At 32.6% G+C, this 20,877-nt stretch overlaps 2 protein-coding genes across 6 annotated transcripts in view; one reads left to right on the forward strand and one right to left on the reverse strand.

The window, feature by feature from the left end:
- Window positions 1–4,956: 4,956 nt before the first annotated feature.
- Window positions 4,957–20,877, reverse strand: part of LOC109598705 (band 3 anion transport protein) — an 83,137-nt gene continuing 67,216 nt past the window's right edge. For all 5 annotated transcript variants that reach the window (XM_049963853.1, XM_049963854.1, XM_049963852.1 and 2 more), the window contains 2 exons: window positions 9,194–9,364; window positions 4,957–6,352 (listed from right to left, as the gene is read on the reverse strand). In XM_049963853.1, the coding sequence (XP_049819810.1) occupies window positions 6,281–6,352; window positions 9,194–9,364 (243 nt within the window). In that variant the 3' untranslated portion in view covers window positions 4,957–6,280. The remainder of the gene's footprint in view (window positions 6,353–9,193; window positions 9,365–20,877) is intronic.
- LOC109606750 (septin-7) lies at window positions 13,096–15,999 on the forward strand. The gene is made up of 2 exons (XM_020023287.2): window positions 13,096–15,399; window positions 15,453–15,999. Exon 1 carries the CDS (start codon window positions 13,554–13,556, stop codon window positions 15,378–15,380), a length of 1,827 nt encoding a protein of 608 aa, XP_019878846.2. The 5' UTR covers window positions 13,096–13,553; the 3' UTR covers window positions 15,381–15,399; window positions 15,453–15,999.

Raw genomic sequence — 20,877 nt, forward strand, 5'->3', positions numbered from 1 at the left:
TTCAATTTTTTGATTATTAAACTATCGTTTGTTTTATAGAAATATGCATGAGTTCTTCCATAATCATCAGAACTAATTCGGTTAGTTAGTAGGAATTGGAATTCGGTTATGTCGGAGAATTTTCTGTTCATGTGTCTAATAGTTCTTGAATTAGTTTAGAATTTCTCCTAACCTCTTGATCTGGTGTTGTTTGTTCATTCACATTCATTTTTATTTTGTTATTCGTGTCTTTATTTAAAATATGAAAGACTTCAATGATGAAGAATATTTGTAAATAATGAAGAATATTAGAAAATGTAAAATATTTTTTGTAAATTAATTTGTTTAATGAAAGAAATTCATATAAATCACCGGTCTTTGTTCGAATATCTAAAGAAATAATTAAACATATATTTTATCCACAATAATGGCCAAAAATGCGTGTTTGAGCCTTTATTATTCCTCAAATAAACATACACACAGATTATCTAAACTGATTAATATATGAAATATTAGTTTATAATTCGGTAAATCACACACTGTAATCACAGTATAACAAATACGTACATATTATTTATCATTATAATCATAACTACAGTAATCAACAACATACAAAGGTTAAAATGTCGTTTGTTTTATTTTATTACAACTTTTACTTTGTGATTCATCATAATATCAAATGGATGGTTGGGTCACCTTGCAATATGTGTTATATGAATAGTGGATAGAATAATAACTGGCAGTAGAAAAGTACACCTCACGTCCATATTAAATCGTTTGGGTTTGTTAGAGACGTCGAATGTCATCCACGAGTTCACTCGGTTATGCGGATAATAAGCTCCTTATCAAAAATATCTCTTTAATTGAAATAAAGTAATTTACAAGAAATTTAATAATTTTTTTATTTATATTTATACCATTAGTAATTATTACCCTTCTATAGTGTATTCACATAAGGTAAGTGAAGTAAACAATATTCATGCACAATTCTAAAACTAAAAGTATCCAAATAATATTTTTAAACAAATATTTAAAAATATTCTTTTGGACTCGATAATTTAGGATAAATAATGATAAATTGAATAAATATGATTCCTGAATAGCACGATACTCTTTATGCCTGAATGCTATTTATTAACATGAGCCAACGTTTCTGAACATACCAATAAGAAACATGTTATCTATTATCCAAATCATACCTCCAAGAATCGTACCCCGCCTTTCACTGCCAACATTAAGAAAAGAGTGAAACAATGATAATTATAGTAATATTATATTTATTTGAATCAAAATTCCTAAATATTATACAATAAAATTATAATAAAATTTTGTCAGAACATATTCAATTGTCTTATTTGTTAAGCATAATGAATAATATACAAAGGGCAATAAGTAAAATCGTCATATTTTACCACAACTTTACCATCAATTCGTTTGGTAGTGTCGTATGGTTCTGGAGGCACCAAGGTATCGATCGGCATTTCCAACACATGACTTACGAATCATAACATTTACAACAAACATAATTTTGTTCGGTCCATTCGAGTAAAATGAAGCGTACCAACTGGAGGGTGAGAATGAAACTCCCTGACCATATTTATGTCCGATAGATTTTCCGTGAAGTCTCCAATCAAAGTTGTTCCGACAGATGTTGTCTTTGTTTTCGTAACTGGTACCGTGAAACAGCAATTCATGACTTATTGTGTCGTACCATTTGGATTTCAATTCGTACTGCGCTAAAAGGTATTTATTTTGAATTTTTTCTATTTTTTGGGCGTTGTAACTGTAGGTACCCCGCCTGAATAAATTATGAATTTTTTGATATTCTTTCGAATCCTTTTCTAAATCCTCTATGTAGTACGAATTTAAGTAGGTCCCTTTGTAGTCTTTAGAACAGTTGGATGAGTGATTTAATAAATCTTCTATTAAAGATGTATTTGGTAAAACTTTACTATCTGATGTTATTTTTGTTGTCCCAATTGTCGACTCAATGATCTGTCTTACTTCATTCTTTTCTTCGTTTAAATTAAGTGTTCTTAAATCATTTATTAATTGTCCTTCATTAATATCTTCAGTTATTTCCTCACAATCTTCGTCATATTTTGTTAACTCACAACTCATTTTTATAATTCAATTAAACCAACTGTAACAAACGAACATGTATCACATTCTAAAAATATCTAACAACAGATACAGTAAATGGAAGTCCCTCCCACTCTCGGAGATAATGTACTTTGTTACATGATGTAAATTAATTTATTCAAATGCATTTATAACGTTGCTGTTGTTATTCGGAGTGGAAACTCGAAATAAATCAACTAAAATCGCGGGTCGCGTTCTTCTCAAGAAGACGAAACACCCCTACGAAATTCCACATCCAAGATCCACAAATTAACTGGTCCTCTTCGCCTCAATATCTGGGTGTAATACACATAATATAATGAAAAATCAATAAGTTTTTTAACAAGTATTGTCTATTCTATAATAAAAATGTGTTACAATAAATAAATAAAATAAATGAATAAAACATTCTAAATAAAAAATAAGAAAAAGTTATTCTCCATATTTTTCCCGTGAACCCTTTTCCAAACAAAGGACATTATGGTTTGGAGTGCAGTAGTAGTTGGGAATATATCTGTCTTGGTTTTTCCTCAATGCAGGCTGGGTAGATTAAAAATGTACTAGAACCCGTCAAAATATCATACCTTCAACGTTTGAATAAACCTATATTCCAGCAACCAATGCCCACACCCACATCGAGGATTACAGAGCTGTTTCTTCAAGAGGTTTTGTAATTATGTAATGCCCAAAATTAATAACATATAAATAAACATATTCAGAATATGTGAACATTTGTAGTCATATTTATCTATTACTAGTATAATTTAATATTATTGTCATAAAATAATTACATGATTTTGAATTGTATGAAGATTACAAGTATGCGATATTAAATAGATGTAGATAGATAAATAAATAGCTTACGTCATCATCTTCACCGATGGACCGATACGATGGGCTCACATCTATTTAGACTATTTTGTTTATATTTGATAATCGGGGCAGTTCTTAAGAAAGAAGCAGGCAGTTAAGCTTTAGATGTCGAGGGTGTAAGTAACAACAAATTAACAGTCGCTAATCTATCATAGATATAATCCTACTTATAAAAAATGATAAAACGGATACCTAAATGCTAAAGTCAGTATCGTTCAGTGAAAATGGGATTGTGTATGTCAAAAGATAAGTCTCCTTCAACGTTGTCACAGAAGGATACAACTCAAACATCCAATGTGAATATAACGCCAAATTGTGTTCCTGCTAAAAGTTTGTGCAGAACTTCACAAATCATAATTCCAAATGAGACTTCCAATTTGGATTTATTCAACAATAACTGTGAGTTCTTGAAGTCAAGACACGATCAGCTACTGACTGTATCCGGTTTAAAGAAACATCCTAATGGAGATACCATTACAAACGGTCAGAGTTTCAATGAAGCACATCCAAGGCAAATAACACCTTCAATAAAAATAGAACGTGATCGACATTTAATAGACGATTCGGTAAAAAACAGTGAGTACTCAGATTGGAGTAGTAAAAGAGATTCGAACGGAAATGTGAAACGGAAGATCCCATTAAATTCAGCACCATTCAACAATAACTGTGAACTCTTGAAGTCAAATCAAAATCAGCTACAGACTGTATCCGGTTTAAAGAAACATCCTAATAGAAATACCATTACATTCGGTCAGAGATTCAATGAAAGACATCTAAGGCAAATAACACCTTCGATAAAAATAAAACGTAATCGACATCTAATAGACGATTTGCTAAAAAACAGCGAATACTCAGATTGGAGTAGTAAAAATATCTACGAGACAGAGGTTTTGGAAAAAGGAACCAATGAATACAGGGAAATCGCCGCACTTTTTAAAAAAACCAATAAGAAATTTTACAAAATTAAAGAGATATCAGAAATACAAAATAAATATCTTATGGCGCAATACGAATTAAGAAAAAAGGGTTTTTCCAAAGGGTATTTTCATGAGGAGCTTCTTTTCCATGGAACCAAAGATGACTTCGTGGATGACATTTGTGAAGATAACTTTAATTGGCGTCTCTTCAACAAATCTAAACATGGACGTGGGGTGTATTTTGCTAATAACAGTTATTATTCTACCCATTATTCAGATAAAACATATGATAAGGTGATAATAATTGCAAAGGTGATGATAGGCAAATCGACAAAAGGAGATCAATATACTCTTTTGCCAAAACATCCGTTCGACACTACTAGGAACCACAACGGACAAGTTGTTGTAAAATATGACGACTTTACATTTTATCCTTTGTATATTGTTGATTATTGTGGTAATGATTATAGTAAGCAATAAATAATTACATATTTCTTGTATTTGAACTAAGTAAATGTATCTATCACTATCCACACGCATATAATATTAAAATTCCAACAAATACATCACACCAAACAATTATAAATGTAGCAAAAGCACATTTTACCATCTTTTTTTGTCAAGAGAGCATCGTCACTTTGGCCATACTTCCTAAAATTTTGATTTCCAAACTCGAAATTCGATTATACTTAACAATTACAACCTGTACGATTAATTATTAATTAGGAGATATTTGACGACATGTAATCTATTAGGAAAAATTCCTACAAATTTGTACACCATGATATTATTGGAATATACTGGTCACCGGATTCATGACTGCAGTCCAATTGAACATGTATGAGACCGTCTTAAAAGATCCATTTATTCACTAAATTACCAGCCTCAAAATTCGGAAGACCTTGCTAATACAGTTTAATAAGAAAATGTTGAAATATGTTATTAAAATTCATGCAATTACATCACACCAAAAATGTAAAAATCTTTTTACCTTGTAACTAATATATTATCTAAGACATTTTAATTTTAACTGTAATAAAATCATCCTTTAAATAAAACAAACAACTCATAATATCATTAAATTTATTTATTACTTTATAGAAATAGAATAGACATAATCTTTTTCAATCACAGTTAGAAATACTATTAAGTAAACCTCCTATTCTATAGAATCTTGGAATAAACACTCTTAATAAAGTTTCAATTGTTAACGATCTCATAGAATTTTAGCTATTCTTAACTAGTAATCTACTGAATACGTAAAAATCTATGCGCAACATAATTTGTTAAAATTCGCCATGAATTGAACCAACGCATGTAATAAGCATGAACTGGTTTCGATGTTGCCCATCAAAAAATTCAAAATCTACAAGGCATCTAATAAAACCGCACCATAGGAGCCATTTTCATCACAGTCTTCTAATAATACCTATTAATTATTTCATTAATTAATGCCTAATTAATAATGAATTTAAGGGACAGATGGACAGTACGGTCTTTACTTTTACAAACGTTTAAAATCTTTATTGAAACAAACAATAAAATTAATTAAACAATTCAAAAACAAATTGACTTTAATATGTAATAAGACTTTAATTATACATTAACAAAATGTGTATAATAAACCTTGTCAATTTATTCTCAATTTCTTCATACAAAAATAGTTGCGTTGGATAATTTAAAGAAAAATCACTCCTTTCTATAATTTGATTTAACATCTTAATACTATTATAATTAAAAGTAAATAATCTTATTTAAAAGATAAATACTAATTAAGCGCGTATACAATAAACTCACAGACCTAAACTAAAAGTACTAAAATATGTTTGAGAACGCCAACATTATGTAAAATACATAAGAACAAACAAAATAGAACGAAACGTTTAATGTGACAAAATAAATTAAATATGAATGTACAAATTAAAAATTTGTGAAAGATTTGTACAGATTCCCCTGGACCACGTTCCTTTCAGTATTTACAATAAAAATAGAGATTTAAAAATTGGTCTTTAAAAAATACATTTGGTTTAGTAAAATAAATTCATCTTCGGAGCACTTCCATAATACTGATTCAAGATTAAATTCTTTGTTTTGTTCTAAAAATTATACAATAAGTACATATGTTTGATCTTTCACTATTAAGATAAGCCCAGTGTGAACAGTACACCATTTGCCAAAAACATTGAGCACACTTTACCATCGTTTTTTTTTTGGTCAACGGTGCACCGTCACTTTGGCCATATTGCCTAAAACTTTGATTTCTAAACTCGAAATTCGATTATTCTTAACAGTTACGACGTGTACGATTAATTTTACTCTAGCCTAGGAAAGATGTTTGACGACACATAATCTATTGGGAAAAATGCCTAAAAATCTGTACACCACGACCATTAACCAGGAAGCGGGGCTTCGGCATAGAAGTCCGGTTCGTCGTCCTCCACATCCACCTGATCTCCGTCCAACTGAAACATAGACACGAAATCAATCGGTGTAAAACGAGTTGCATAAATGGGTGGCGCGCCGCCCTTCGAAGACTTCCAAAAAGAAGACGCATCAAAATTCAATTGGCAAACCGGCGATCTGCATTCGGTACGCGCGGTGGAAATTAGAAACGAAAAAAGCACCGTACGAACGCGTGCGGGAATCTGGCGTGCACGTTATGTGCAACTGCCACTTCCTGCATATTAATTTGCGATTGCTTAATTTAATTAAACGGCGTTACGTAAAGGCGCACACGGTCGCCCGTTGCACCCCGCGTTCAATTACTGTTATTATTGAGATGCGAGGGAGAACACATAATTCTTATTGAGTAACTAACTGTAAGATAGTATGCGGCCATTAGGAATGTAACCGATGACCAAATCCGACCAGAACCTGGCACTGTTCTAGTTTTCTTTTTGTGGTCAAAAAGGTTAGTGCATTTGGCGATTTGAATACGAATTGTAATTGAAGAGAGGTCATTCGAAATCACAGATTTTCGCATAAAGCATAAATAGATTCAATTGATGGAACAATCGTTGTTAAATATCATGTAAATAAATCGGTATGTTTTCTTTTGTACCATAAATTTCATATCTCATATTTATTTCAATATTTTAATGTTCCATGTTTCTTGTTTCACAATTATATGTTTATAATTTTACATTTTTATAATTAATTTTTATAAATCTATTATTTATTTAATTTTTTCAATTTTTATAATTTTTATAATAATTTTTATAATTTTTACAATTTTTATAATTTTTATAATTTTTATAATTTTTATAATTTTTATAATAATTTTTATAATTTTTATAATTTTTATAATTTTTATAATAATTTTTATAATTCATTTTTATAATTTTTATAATTTCTATAATTATTATAATTTTTATATATTTATAATTTTTATAATAATTTTTATAATTTTTATAATTTTTATAATTCTTATAATTTTTATAATTTTTATAATAATTTTTATAATTTTTATAATTTTTATAATAATTTTTATAATTCATTTTTATAATTTCTATAATTTTTATAATTTTTATATTATTTTATTTATAATCTGATGATTTTTTATGTTATTTGTGATTTTTTTTATAATTTCATAATTTTTTATAATTTTATAATTATTTTATAATTTTATAAAATTATAATTTATTTTACATTTGATATCGTAAAAATATGCAGTAATTTAAGGAAGTTATATTAATATTTAACAATAAAATAATAATATTATTGATAACAATAACAAGTTCCAATTTGCTTAGTTCTTTTCATTCTCTCTTTTTATTGGTTTATGTAGTGTTATATCAAATGAAATTTAGTTCAGGAAGTTCTAGTCAGTGAACAACAACACTAAATTGTATCAAAACATTTAATTCACGCAATGATTTATGATATTGATAAAGATCAATCGACAGTATGCCAATAAAAGTATGAGATAAATACGTCTTGTTTTTTCCACTTTTCGTAAAAGAACTCTCAATATATACATTTAAATTTACATTTTTATAATGCATATGAGAAACAAAATTTATAAAATTCAAGGAAAATATTAGTAAATTGTATACTTTCTTGTTTTATATAAAAAGGCTCCTCAATTATTATTGTACGGTTGATGACATTTGAAATATTTGAAAAATTCAGTTTTAGTGATACCTTGAACAGCCATGATGATAAGGGATATCCTGTACATTTAAACATATTCTATGCTATCTTCTTAATCATTTCCATTCATTGCTTTAGAGGTCAACGACAGTGCTATACATGCATATATTGATAACACTGTTTTCAGTAGTGTCGGCTCCGATTATTTATCGTCAATGTTGTAAGAACTTCAAGAAATAGAATACAGATACGTTTAAAATTCAGACTTACAATAAGGGATTTAAATTTAGCCTTGTACGACTTTATTGTTGCCATCACGAAATTTGCAATTCAAATTGATTATCGATTAAATTACTAGGTATTATAATATTTATTCCAAAACTATGTAATTTACAACATATTTATCATGTATTCCAGACATTATCTCACATTTATTTATTTGCCTGGCAGTGTTCCATTAGATTAAACGAACACATTTTGTGTTTGTTTTGGTTTCTGTGGTCTCGAACTTCCTTTAAATCCCACCCAACCCAACCTAACGATAAAACTTCAGATAGTTTTTTCTTTAATACGAACATTAATGTTGTCTTTGTGTATTTCCTGTCAACAACGAGGGTCTGCCTTATATCTTTCGTGGCAAGAAACGGGGCTTTTATCCAGGCAAATCAGACAGTTTCGAGGGTCGAGGGCAAAACACGACGGCCGAGACAAATACAAACTTTGCGTGTGGAATATTAAGCGTCTGACTCATGTACGAAAAAGGTGCCCCAAGTCCGTCTTCCTTGGACCAGATGTTCACCTTGTGTCTTAGTCTTCGGTACGTTTTCGACTATCGTAATCGTTCGATTAAAATATATTTCAACTGGTACGAAGAAAGGTCTATTAATAACAGTCTTGCGTCTAAAAATTTCAAATAAAATTCCAGACTGCACCGAAATAACTTCATTTGAAACAACCAAATTGCCCGTTGAGCCGAAGTTATGTTAATTGTTTCCGGATTTAGGCAAATCGCTTTCTTTCCACGACAAGTATTTTTACGACCGATATTTCCTACGGCTCGTTCGCAACGGACCGTCGCTCTTCCGTCAAGGTTTCCTTTTGTCCTTTCGCTTGTTTTGCTTCCCAGCACCCAATGTCGACGGCGGTGTCGCATTCCCCGATGATATGCAAAAGAAAAAAAAACAAAAACAAAAAATCGTATCGGAACTTACCGCTCTCAGTTCAGTTTGAGAAAACACGTGCTTGAGCTGAGCCCTGAGGGGTACCATCAGGATCAAGAAGAACGGGAACGCCAACGAGGCCTTGGTTGACTTGACGATCCACAGAACGACCAGACACATCAGTTGGACGAACGTGAACAGGTGCATCTTCACCGTCTTCACCTGAAACGAGATTCGATTGATTGAAACGTCGCTGGCCGGCATTTAAGGCCATATGGCCGTTCGGTGCCCGCATCCACACGGGAACGTTGACACCGTTTTTGTCCATGTAATAATTGCAAAATTGTTCTGTCGGGGGATAACAGATATTTATCAAGAAATTTTGTATTATTAAGTTGAGCTATTGTGAATGGTACTGTTTATTTTGTTCGTGGGATTTAAGAAATGTATTTTACCTTTATTTTTTTATTTCAAACAACGTGAGATTAACATTGACTTACGTTTTGAAACAAAATGAACATTTAATTATTTGTGCATACCACACAAAGCAATAATTATTTTTTTAATCTCTTTACCAAAGCAGTAATTTAATTGTTTAACATGTGAAAAGATCATAAAGAAAATAATAAGTTTGCTGATTAGATTAAAATTATATTAAATAAATATTTATATGGGTGTTTCTTAAATACAGAGAAAAAATTCTGGTGACTATACACAAGGTTATTTTATAATAAAAATATTTTGTCCTTTAGTGATGTTAGAAAAATATGTTTGTTCCATAAATAAGGAATATATTTTCCAACTAAATTAATTAAAAGTTACAAGAACTGTGAATAGTGTTTCATAAACACAGAGTACAAATTTAGGTAGTTAAGCCGAATTATTTCAAGAATATTTTGTTCTTTGGTGAATTCATAAAAAAACTGATTTATTTCATAGATAAGGCAGATATTTTCCAACAAAATTAATTGAAAATTACAAGAACTGTAATAATCCTTCCAAATACAGGTGGTTAAACTGGGTTATTTTAAGAATATTTCGCCCTTTGATGATTTTAGAAAAACAGCTTTCTTTCATAGATAAGGAACAACAAAATTAATTAAAAGTTACAAGAATTGTAAATAGTGTTTCTTAAATGCAGGGCAAAAATTCAAGTGATTAAACGGGTTATTTTAATAATATTTTGTCATTTGATGAATTTAGAAAAACAGACTTTCTCCATAGATAAGGAAGATATTTTCCAAAAAAATTAATTAAAAGTTACAAAAACTGTAAATAGAGTATCCTAAATACAGAGCAAAAATTCAGGTGATTACAGTGGATTATTTTAAGAATATTGTATCATTTGATGATTTTAGAAAAACAGCTTTGGTTCATAGATAAGGGAGATATTTTCCAAAAAAATTAATTACCTATTACAAAAATTGTAAATAGTTTTTCCTAAATACAGGGCAAAAACTGTATTATTTTAAGAGTAATTTGTCATTTGATGATTTTAGAACAATAGTTTTCTTCCATAGATAAGGAAAATATTTTCCCATAAATTAATTAAAAATTACAAAAACTGTAAATAGTGTTTCCTAAATACAGGGGAAAAAATCAAGTAGTTGAACTGGATTATTATAAGGATATTGTGTCCTCTGATGATTTTAGAAAAACAGCTTTGTTTCATAGATAATGGAGATATTTTTCAAGAAAATTAATTAAAAGTTATAAGAACTGTAAATAGGTTTCTTAAATGCAGGACAAACATTTAGGGTTTTTTAATAAAAATATGTCCTTTTACATAATTTTATTAATTTTAGAAAAACAGTTTTCTTCTACGGGTAAAAGAGATATTTTCTAACATAATTAATTAAAAGTTACAAGAACTGAATTTATTCGTCGTGTTCGTCTTGTGATAAATATAAACTAATTATTTCTTAGAAAATGTTATTGGGAAACATTTCCACACAATTAAAATACAGACATTTAATCTTTCCACGAATTTCAGGTAATAAGGGTGAAACGGCACAACCCCCATAATAGGTGCAATTTTAATTTTATGAAGCGGCTGTAAAAACCCAACCGACAATTTTCAATTGCCAGTATTTCGCTGGACCGCAAATGAATTCAGCCAATTAAAAATGTTTCGCATTTGAATTTGAACGTACGATTTTGCGCACCGTCGACAAAATAACAAGTTTCAAGTCAAATGTTTAAACAAAAACCGACAACAAAGATAACGCACACGTTTCCATCAAACCCATTTTAGGCGGACTGTTTAAACAAAACATGTGCCGATAATAAAAACAGGTTTCGGACTAATTAAAATGTGTTCGGCGATTATTGCAACAGCCGAGACAAGTTCGAAAAATAATCCCACCGTTTAAATCGCATAAAGGTCTTTATCTAAACAGTGCACGTGCATCTGGAAATGAAAAAAGACGAAAGGATGTGCGGTCACCCGTTTTCGAAAATCTCACGGAGCAAGATGGGAAAAAGTTGCGTGTCCTCATTATCGATTCGCAATATTGCGCCGTGGAAGAACACGGGAGCCGCTGTGAATTCGACTCCACGCGCAGAGCTGTACTCGCACCAAATTTGTTTCATTTGGGAATTTAATAAGAGTACTGGTGATGGAATTGGTCGATTACAAACAATGTAATTAGTCGATTTTTAAAATTTTGAATAGTTAGGTTATGTGATACGACTAACAACTAGCCCTGCAATTCATAGATCAATCGGTTATATAAATCAATTATTAGTCGAGAGTAATCGATTATTTTCAACTGTAAATTTTTCCTAGTGTTAGTATTAATCAACAAATAAATAAAATATTATTCGTTTATAAAATAATTATTCATGGGTGTTTTTGAATAATTAGACTTAGTACTGACGATTCAACACGATTTACAATTGGAATCAGTCGTATGAAAAGTCGTATTGATCTGTATCGAGTATTCAGTTCAGTTAGTCGACGGATTGTAAAAATTAATCGTTAGTCTAATAATCGGTTCGATTCAAGATTTTTAGTAGTGTTAAGATTAATTGACTCACAAATAACATAATTAGTTGGTTTATAAAATAACTCGAATAAAACAAATGAAATCAGTTTTATTAAAAGTAACTTAAATAAACATTAATCATAGTAATATACCATATTTCATTATCATAATATGAATAAACATTTTATATTACAATAATCTATGTATATATTTTTTTATTTTTAGTGTTTATAGTATAATTCACAGTCTAATCTTAATCTTCAAGGTGAAAATGATTGTTCTCTATTACTGTAATCCTTCAATATTACTTACATTAAAGTATAGTTTATGTTATTTGAAATTTAATATATTTCTCCGGAGTTTCAAAGGGCTCGGAAAGTCCAATTTTACCTGGATAACTCAACTGATAATGCAAATTATTATGGTGTAAACATTAAGCTTATTTAAGAAATTTTTATAGGTGTGTTCCATAAAAAACTGTTAAATTCTTAGATTTACAATTTTTCACAGATATACATTTTGATGATGACATATCAGTTGAATAATGGAGCCATTATTAAATGGATTACTCAACCAATATGTCAAATTTCACTCCTGTCGTATAAGTAGTAAAAAATGAAGAAATTGGTATTACTAAATTGTAATAGGATGCACCCTGTTAGAATCCCTGCAGTCCGGGTCGTAGAAAAGAATGTTACATTTCTAATTAAAAACATTAATTAAAATAATATTAATTACTCTTATCTAAAATAGTTTTTATAAAATTCATCTCATAATATCGAACAATTTTTAATAACATTAGTATTTATTATTAGTAGTATTATTTATTTTGTTATTTATAATTTCGTTTATAATAAGACAATAAAAAAATAGGTATCTATGGAAATACCTACATAACATTTTCGCGAATCCCACTCTGTCACGCCATGCACGCCGTCGCTGATATAGCGCTCAGTACCGCGCTGGTCGGCTGTAGCGCGCCCCCACCCAAGCGCCGGCGACGCGTCCCGCGCCGCGCCCCACCCCGCGACCGTTGAATCAAACCGGAGGGGACGACCAGTTTCGCCATCTGGCCGCCGAATCGAAACTCGAACACGGACCCGAACTGACCTGCATCTCACCATTCCGTGCGTCGGTGCCTGTTGTGTGGTTAACAGAATCGAGCCCCCGACATTGTATGCAGTTTTTTCTTCGATAACCGTTCGTGCATTGTACTGTGCGTTGTGTGTGCGCGTTTGTCGAACGTACCGTTAAATTTTCGGGGGTTGTGCGAGGGAAGCGTCCGGGCGTGGTCGCCCAGACAAAACATTACTCATCGCCCGGCGAGGGATCCCAGACATCAGTTTTTCGCAAGCACAAATTCCGCCACCCGTTCGAACGCAACACAATGACGGCGTGAGGCGTTGACAGCGCTATCCGTGACAATGAGTGCCAATAATGTGAATGCTCAAGTTCCCACAACACAGGCGACAGCAACAATTAAATCGCGACCTAACATCATGCCCAGCAGTTACATGTACACGTCCAGCAGCGCCCTGTTGAACCGCAATTCGGAGAACAAACCGACACCGCCGCCCACACTGCCCAAGTACACGTCCAGCTTCAACGCCGGCAGCGGCCTGAACCGCGACAGGGAGAAGGACGGCATCGGCGGTTCCTACAGGCTGTCGAGCCTCGACAGGCTCGCCATGCGACAGAAATTCATGGACCAGAGCCCTACGGCCACGCCGACTAACGGCTCTGCTACCCCGGCAGCGAACGGGACCGAAACCGCCACCGCAACGGCCACCATCCAATCCAAAAGGGAGATGTTCTTCAACTCCACCACGACCGACGCAACGGCCAACAAGGACTCCAACAGACTGAACATGAACAAAGTTCCTTCGACTGAAAAGCCACCAGAACCCCCAATCAAATCGTCACCGGAATCAGTAAAGGACGAGGCGAGCAAGGAATCGACCCCGGAAATAATCAAAGAGAGGCCCAAGCCCAAAGAACTGGACGGGTACGTTGGCTTCGCCAATCTACCCAATCAGGTGTATAGGAAGGCGGTGAAAAAGGGCTTCGAGTTCACATTGATGGTGGTCGGCGAATCGGGTCTGGGCAAATCCACCCTCATCAACTCCATGTTCCTGACGGACATCTACAACCCCACGGATTACCCAGGACCCACGCAAAGGCTCAAGAAAACAGTGGCTGTGGAAACGACCAGAGTTATACTGAAGGAAAACGGCGTCAACTTAACGCTGACAATGGTCGACACCCCCGGGTTCGGCGACGCCGTCGACAACAGTAACTGCTGGGTACCCATCATCGAATATATTGAAAGCAAATACGAAGACTACTTGAACTCGGAGGCGAGGGTGACGAGAAAAATTCTGCCCGATCAGCGTGTCCATTGTTGTTTATATTTCATCCAGCCCTCAGGCCACGGGCTGAAGTCACTCGATATCGAATTCATGAAACGGCTGTGCGACAAAGTGAACATAATCCCGATAATAGCGAAAGCCGACACGTTGACGGCGGAAGAGTGCGAGCTCTTCAAGAAGCAAATCCTGACCGAAATCGCTCAAAACAAAATCAAGATATACGAGTTCCCCGAAACGGACGAGGACGAGGAGCACAAGATAAACAAAACGCTGAAGGACAGGGTGCCGTTCGCCGTCGTGGGTTCGAATGCCGTCATCGAAGTGGACGGTAAAAAGTTGCGTGGTCGCAAGTATCCCTGGGGTGTAGCCGAGGTCGAAAATCTGGAGCACTGCGATTTCATCGCCCTCCGCAACATGGTGATAAGGACGCATCTGCAAGACCTGAAGGACGTGACCAACAACGTCCATTATGAGAACTACCGGTGCAGAAAACTGGCCGGTCTGGGCAGCGATGGCAAACCGTCGAGGATCTCGAACAAAAATCCGCTGGCCCAGATGGACGAGGAGAAGCGGGAGCACGACATCAAGATGAAGAAGATGGAACTGGAGATGGAGCAGGTGTTCGAGATGAAGGTGCGCGAGAAGAAGCAAAAGCTCAAGGACAGCGAGGCGGAACTGACGCGCCGTCACGAGGCCACCAAAAAGCAATTGGAACAGCAGGCCAAGGAACTGGAGGAGAAACGGCGACAGTTCGAGATGGAGAAGGAGCAGTGGGAGAAGGAGAACCAGGTGACGGTCGAGGAACTACGAAGAAGGTCGCTGGAGGGTAGCCGGGAAACTGTTGACGGCAAGAAGGAGAAGAAGAAAAAGGGACTGTTTTAATGAAACCGGTGGACTTTTGGTGAGATTTTGTACAGTTTTCATGGTATAATTTATTCATTTCGATATATGCAGTTTGCGCCTGCAAATGTAAACGTCATGTAGTGAGATACGAAGAACAAATCACACCAGTTACTGAAATAGGAAATCCCGACAAAAGTAATTATACTGCCATCGTCATGAATAGTGTAAGTGTTAGAAGATACTTGCCAATTCAAATTTTTTTACCATGGTAGATGTGAGCGCTACATGTTAGATATACCATTATAAAGCAAAAAAAGTAAAAGATGTAAATGGGATATTAATTTACAGAGATAGCAAAATATATTAATTTCCAAAAAAAAAATAATGATGTCTCATTCTGACATTTTGCTTCTGAGCAATGTGCCATTTTATATTGTATTGTTTATTTTTATGTATTTAATTATATTTATATAAATACATTTCCAAATAGCACTATATAATTAAATTATATACAATGTTCTGGAAAAATATATTTTATATTATTTTAAATATTAATTTTATTTGGTGTAATTTTTTGAATGCATCCCTCTTTGAATATAAAGAATGATTAAATGTGTTGCCTCTATAAATACAACAAATAAAATCGAGTCTTAAATAAGTTTCGTGTATTATTTAATTTACCCAACAATAAAGAATTAATTATTTATATTATACAAATTATATTGTACTGAATCACTGAACATTCTTTCTTAGTTGTAATGACTAGTACTGCAATCTTGATTATGTTATTATTATACATGCCTTTTTTATAATTGTATAAATACTTTGTGATTAATTTTCTTTATTTTAATTAATGTTTTTCCCTAGATAGTCTTTAAAGAACTATTAAACTCCTAATGAGAAATTAAGTTGATAACTGAATACGTACTATTTTATGAGTATTATTCAAAGCTTTACGTCAGGTTTTTGAAGGTAAGTATTTTCAGAAAACTTACAAACAAAACAATTGTTGCAGAAGTTTCAGCTGTTTACTGAAATGAAAATTATTTTGAATGAGAGATAAAAATATATATAAAGTAGTGGCCGTTATTAAAGAAACTTTATAAATTGTTATTTATTTAATGTGAGTGAACTGTTAAAATAATTTATTATTATATTATTAACAACTATAATCTTGTTCTATACTATGTAATTTTTTGAATTGAGCTGGACACAAATCTACCAACTATAATTTGAACAGGCTTTTTAATAATTAAATTTGTTAGTTAATTTAAAATTAATACTTTGTTTTATAATTTTGGCCCATCTCCGTGGTATAGACTCGACCATTTTCCGAATATTTAAATTTGTAAATTGTCGAATTTGCTGGAGATTGGAACGGGCAAGACAAAATATCGATGCTTGGGCTTTTAGATCACAATTTTGGATTTGTGTTTGGCTTCATGTTGAAACATATTTATTAAAAACATCAAATTGCCAGAAGAACTAAGGCATTTCGATAGCAAAATTGAACCGCCGCCATGTTACATTGTGGGTATAACAAACTTTGTGTAGTTGGTCCATGTTGGATGTTTAACAGAAGCAATACAGAATTTTTTTATAAAGTAAATTTAGACTCGTCATTAAAAACTACTCGTCCTCACCGTTCTTTAAGTGATTGTGATACTATTACATATACATTTTTAGTAGAAAGTAGTGTCAAACGAACCTCCATCTACTAAACATCTTTTCACAATCCTTGAATTAACTTCAAGTTCAATTTGCTCCAAGTTGGTATCAATTTCAATTGACAATAAGATGTTTTTTGGCATTTGAATTATCCAATTATCGATTATCGACATAGAGGAATGAATGCTCATAAACCAAAAGTTACTATAATTCTGTCCATAGAAAATAAAAAATATGCAATTTTTTAAAGGATACAAATAGACTGTCTAGAAAAAATAATTAGCGCTATAGGTACTGGTATCCATTTAAACTTATATTTTTTATATATTTTAATAAGATTCTAAAATTATGGACACTTCTGTATATATTGTACAACTCATTTACAGGAATATTAATTACAACTAAAAACTTTGCCAGTGTGGGCAACATCTTTATTTTTAGGTTAGATTATTTTAGTAAATTAAACCTGTATATATTTGTAAACAAAGTTTGTTTACATGTTGGTAGTATCCAAAATTACTAAAATGTTACCAGAAATTGTTAAAACATATAAATTGGGAAGTAGAAAACAGCTGTTACATTGTTTTTGATAAACAATCAACAGGAAAATTAGTGGAAATCAGAATCTTTTATAGCGAAAGTGAAAACATCAACGTCAGTTTACTCACAAACCGACAGTTTATAAACAGGACAGTAAAGATGGGAAATTAAACTGTTAACTATAAATAATTCATCGGAGTTCATTAAATTGCTTCCTACAGTTAATATTCTATTTATGTGGCGTAAACAGTTCATTCAAATACAAATCATGCACCGTCGACAGATTTGGAACACTTTGGTTTAATAACAATAATCGATAGTCTATTTTTACCTTGTGACAATACGTTCATTTTAGCACTTATTAAATTCGAGCCTTCCCCATTCATTAACCGTTTCCAGTGACGCGTCTGGTTAAATTCACAATAGTAATTAACATCTGGTGATAGTTTATGGAGCAATTAACATTCCACTAATGGGAAATTTGTTGCAATTTTTTTAACTGTTTTATTAAAACATCGTAATCGCTAAGTTTCTGTTACGAACATAAAACCGGAGATTTAACAGCCTCACTTATAAATGTAATTACATTTCTAATGATAGCTGAATTGTATTGAGGCCACATTTCTGAAAACTCATTTCACCGCTCAGGTTCAACGAGCGATTTACAAGTGAGAAAATCGATGCAGGCTGAGCGGAAACAATTAAGACAAATTAAGCAATCGCTTCCGTATATTGGACTGTTTAAATGCTGCACTCCTTAATTAAATCCGAACTGGGACGTTTCGTTCAGACTTATAGGAACGCGTACTAAATTTGGTGTTGTTAATCCACGAACACGTCACCCCATATGTTCGCGTTAACCTCGTGACTGGATGTGGTCGTAAAAACGGAGACGAGATGTTTTCTCTTTGCCGGGGTGAACGTGTTGTACAATCGAGTTTATTGATTGACGGCCTGTTTCGGGACTTTTTAGATTATAAATGGGAGATTTAAGTTACTAATTTATCTGAGGCTGTAAATTAGCTCGTTTAGTAATTGTACTTACAGTGGTGGTCAGAAATAAACATAAAATTTAAAATTAAATATTTTGTAGTATATTTCATAAAAGATTTAATTCAAAATTAGTCCTGTAGTTATAAAAAACATATTCTAATAAATTTAAGTATTTTTTTTTCGTTTTTTGTAACATATACTCCTGGACAAAAGTTTAGAACCCCTAAAACTGAATTATTTATTATTCGAATAATTAATAAACATTGAATAATTTCAATAAAATACGTTTTATGGCACTATTTTATGATACTTTTAATTGCCAGAATTTGTTCTAGGAGTAGGATTTATGTCATTTTATTGAATAACTACTACAGAAAGGTCTAAATATTGCTGATGTTGCAAAAATCTCTCGAAAGATGGTTTATGATGTCATAACATAAGTGAATAACACATTCATTTGAAATTACAAATAAAAAGCCTTTTCATAATAAACCAAAGACTTTTATTAGAAAATAAATCGGAATAATTAGTAAACGAAAGAAATCCTTCCTCGACTACTAGGCGAACAAAAAATGAATTAATTGAGTCATACACTACACTGATTGTAGTAGAGCAATCAGACGTGACTAATTGAACAAAACTAGTTCGGATGTATTTCAGTAAAGAAACCATCGAAAAAGAATAATCGAACAAGATTAACATCTGTACAAAAATATATTAATTATTCTCCAGAATTTTGGCGAAGTGAATGAAATGAAATGAAATGAAAAAGAATGTACCAAAAGTTCAATAGAACAGGATTACATCACGTTGGTCGTCTTCCAAATAAAAGTTTGAACCGTTAATACACTACAAAAACTATGAAACGCGGTGGAGGAAACGTTATGGTTCAGAGCTCCTTTTCTTGGCATATTATAAATATTGTACAATTACAATTCGAAAGTTAATGGTAACATGAACTGTTTCATCTATAAATATATCACGAGAGATGTAATAGAACCATTTGCCAACGATAATTTACCAGTTACATGGATTTTTATGCATGGTAATGAAGCATGTATACAAAGTTGTTCAAAATTGGTTATAAGATAATAATCATGTTGAAGTTCTCGATTGGTCACCATAATATCCGTCTGTAAATTTAATTGGTAACTTAGCGAAAGAAATGAAGTCTCTATTAAAATATCAAAAACTATCAAGTTTAGGTGAATTGTGGTTATTAATTGAAAAAAAAATGAATAATAATTAAAATGTTATTGTGATGGAAATGAAAATAAATAATTCCCTGAAGCTTGATATCTTCTTTCTATTTCAGTTAAATGATTGTGAAACCATTCGCCTTGTTCATGACTTTGACCACCTATATTTTCTAGGTTTGTGATTGAATAAGATGTCAATGAAAACAATGTTGAAATTTTCTGGGCATCACTGTAAGTCTCAGATAATATTTTAATTACGAATAATATTTGGTGCTTAAATATGTCTACTGCTACTTATGATACTTATTGCAATCTAATCTAAGATGACTAACAAAATTGATAAACATATGACCAGTTATGTTTTAAAATATGAAAGCATTGTTCAAATATGCTCAAGTTTGCAGTGATTCATTATATTGTAGCACATAACTCGAAGTGTAAATCGATTAATCACACCCTAATTAATTCACACATTAAAATTTCAACATTGGCGGTTTTCGTTGTTACCCAACAAACGAAATCAAAAGTAATACGAGTATAACGAACCATGTTTTGACTCACTAATGTAAACGAAAGTTGTTTTTTTTACTCGTTCACGATTAGTTTATCTGCAGATAAGCTATACCTGTTTTAAAATTCAAATAAAACGTATCGCATTCTTCGACGAACCGATTAGTCGCGACATGTAGATTAGATTATAGGCTTTATTATATTTTTAAACCATGTCTGTGGTTTCTGCAATTATAAACATGTGATTTGTTATATAAACAAAAGACCGTTGACGTCTATGGTATGGTTCCAGTCACAGATTTTTCCCCGCGTAATGTACCGCCGTACTTCATTTACACCTTGGGAAATCAAACAAATGTAGACAGCTTGTAACGCTTCCAAGCAAAAACACTCTGCGTAAACTTACACCAATGTTTCATCAAACTAATACGTTGGTGCGGTGTCGGGTTACCGCTTGACTAACATCCGAAACATAAAAAAGTGATTAGAGGCGCACCTCGGTAATAATTGTATCGGAGGCGCGAACAACCGCAACAACGGGCACGATGTTGCATCAATCCGTCGCCCCAGTGTGGGACGAGGTGTCTTGCCAGTGGGAGCGTTCAAATCGTATCACGGGGGCCCCG

This window comes from Aethina tumida, chromosome 2, assembly GCF_024364675.1.
Source record: "Aethina tumida isolate Nest 87 chromosome 2, icAetTumi1.1, whole genome shotgun sequence".
Classification (NCBI taxonomy): domain Eukaryota; kingdom Metazoa; phylum Arthropoda; class Insecta; order Coleoptera; family Nitidulidae; genus Aethina; species Aethina tumida.

Excerpts from the sequence above, each read along its gene's own strand:
- LOC109606750 (XM_020023287.2), top strand. The coding sequence starts at position 13,554 with ATGAGTGCCAATAATGTGAATGCTCAAGTTCCCACAACACAGGCGACA.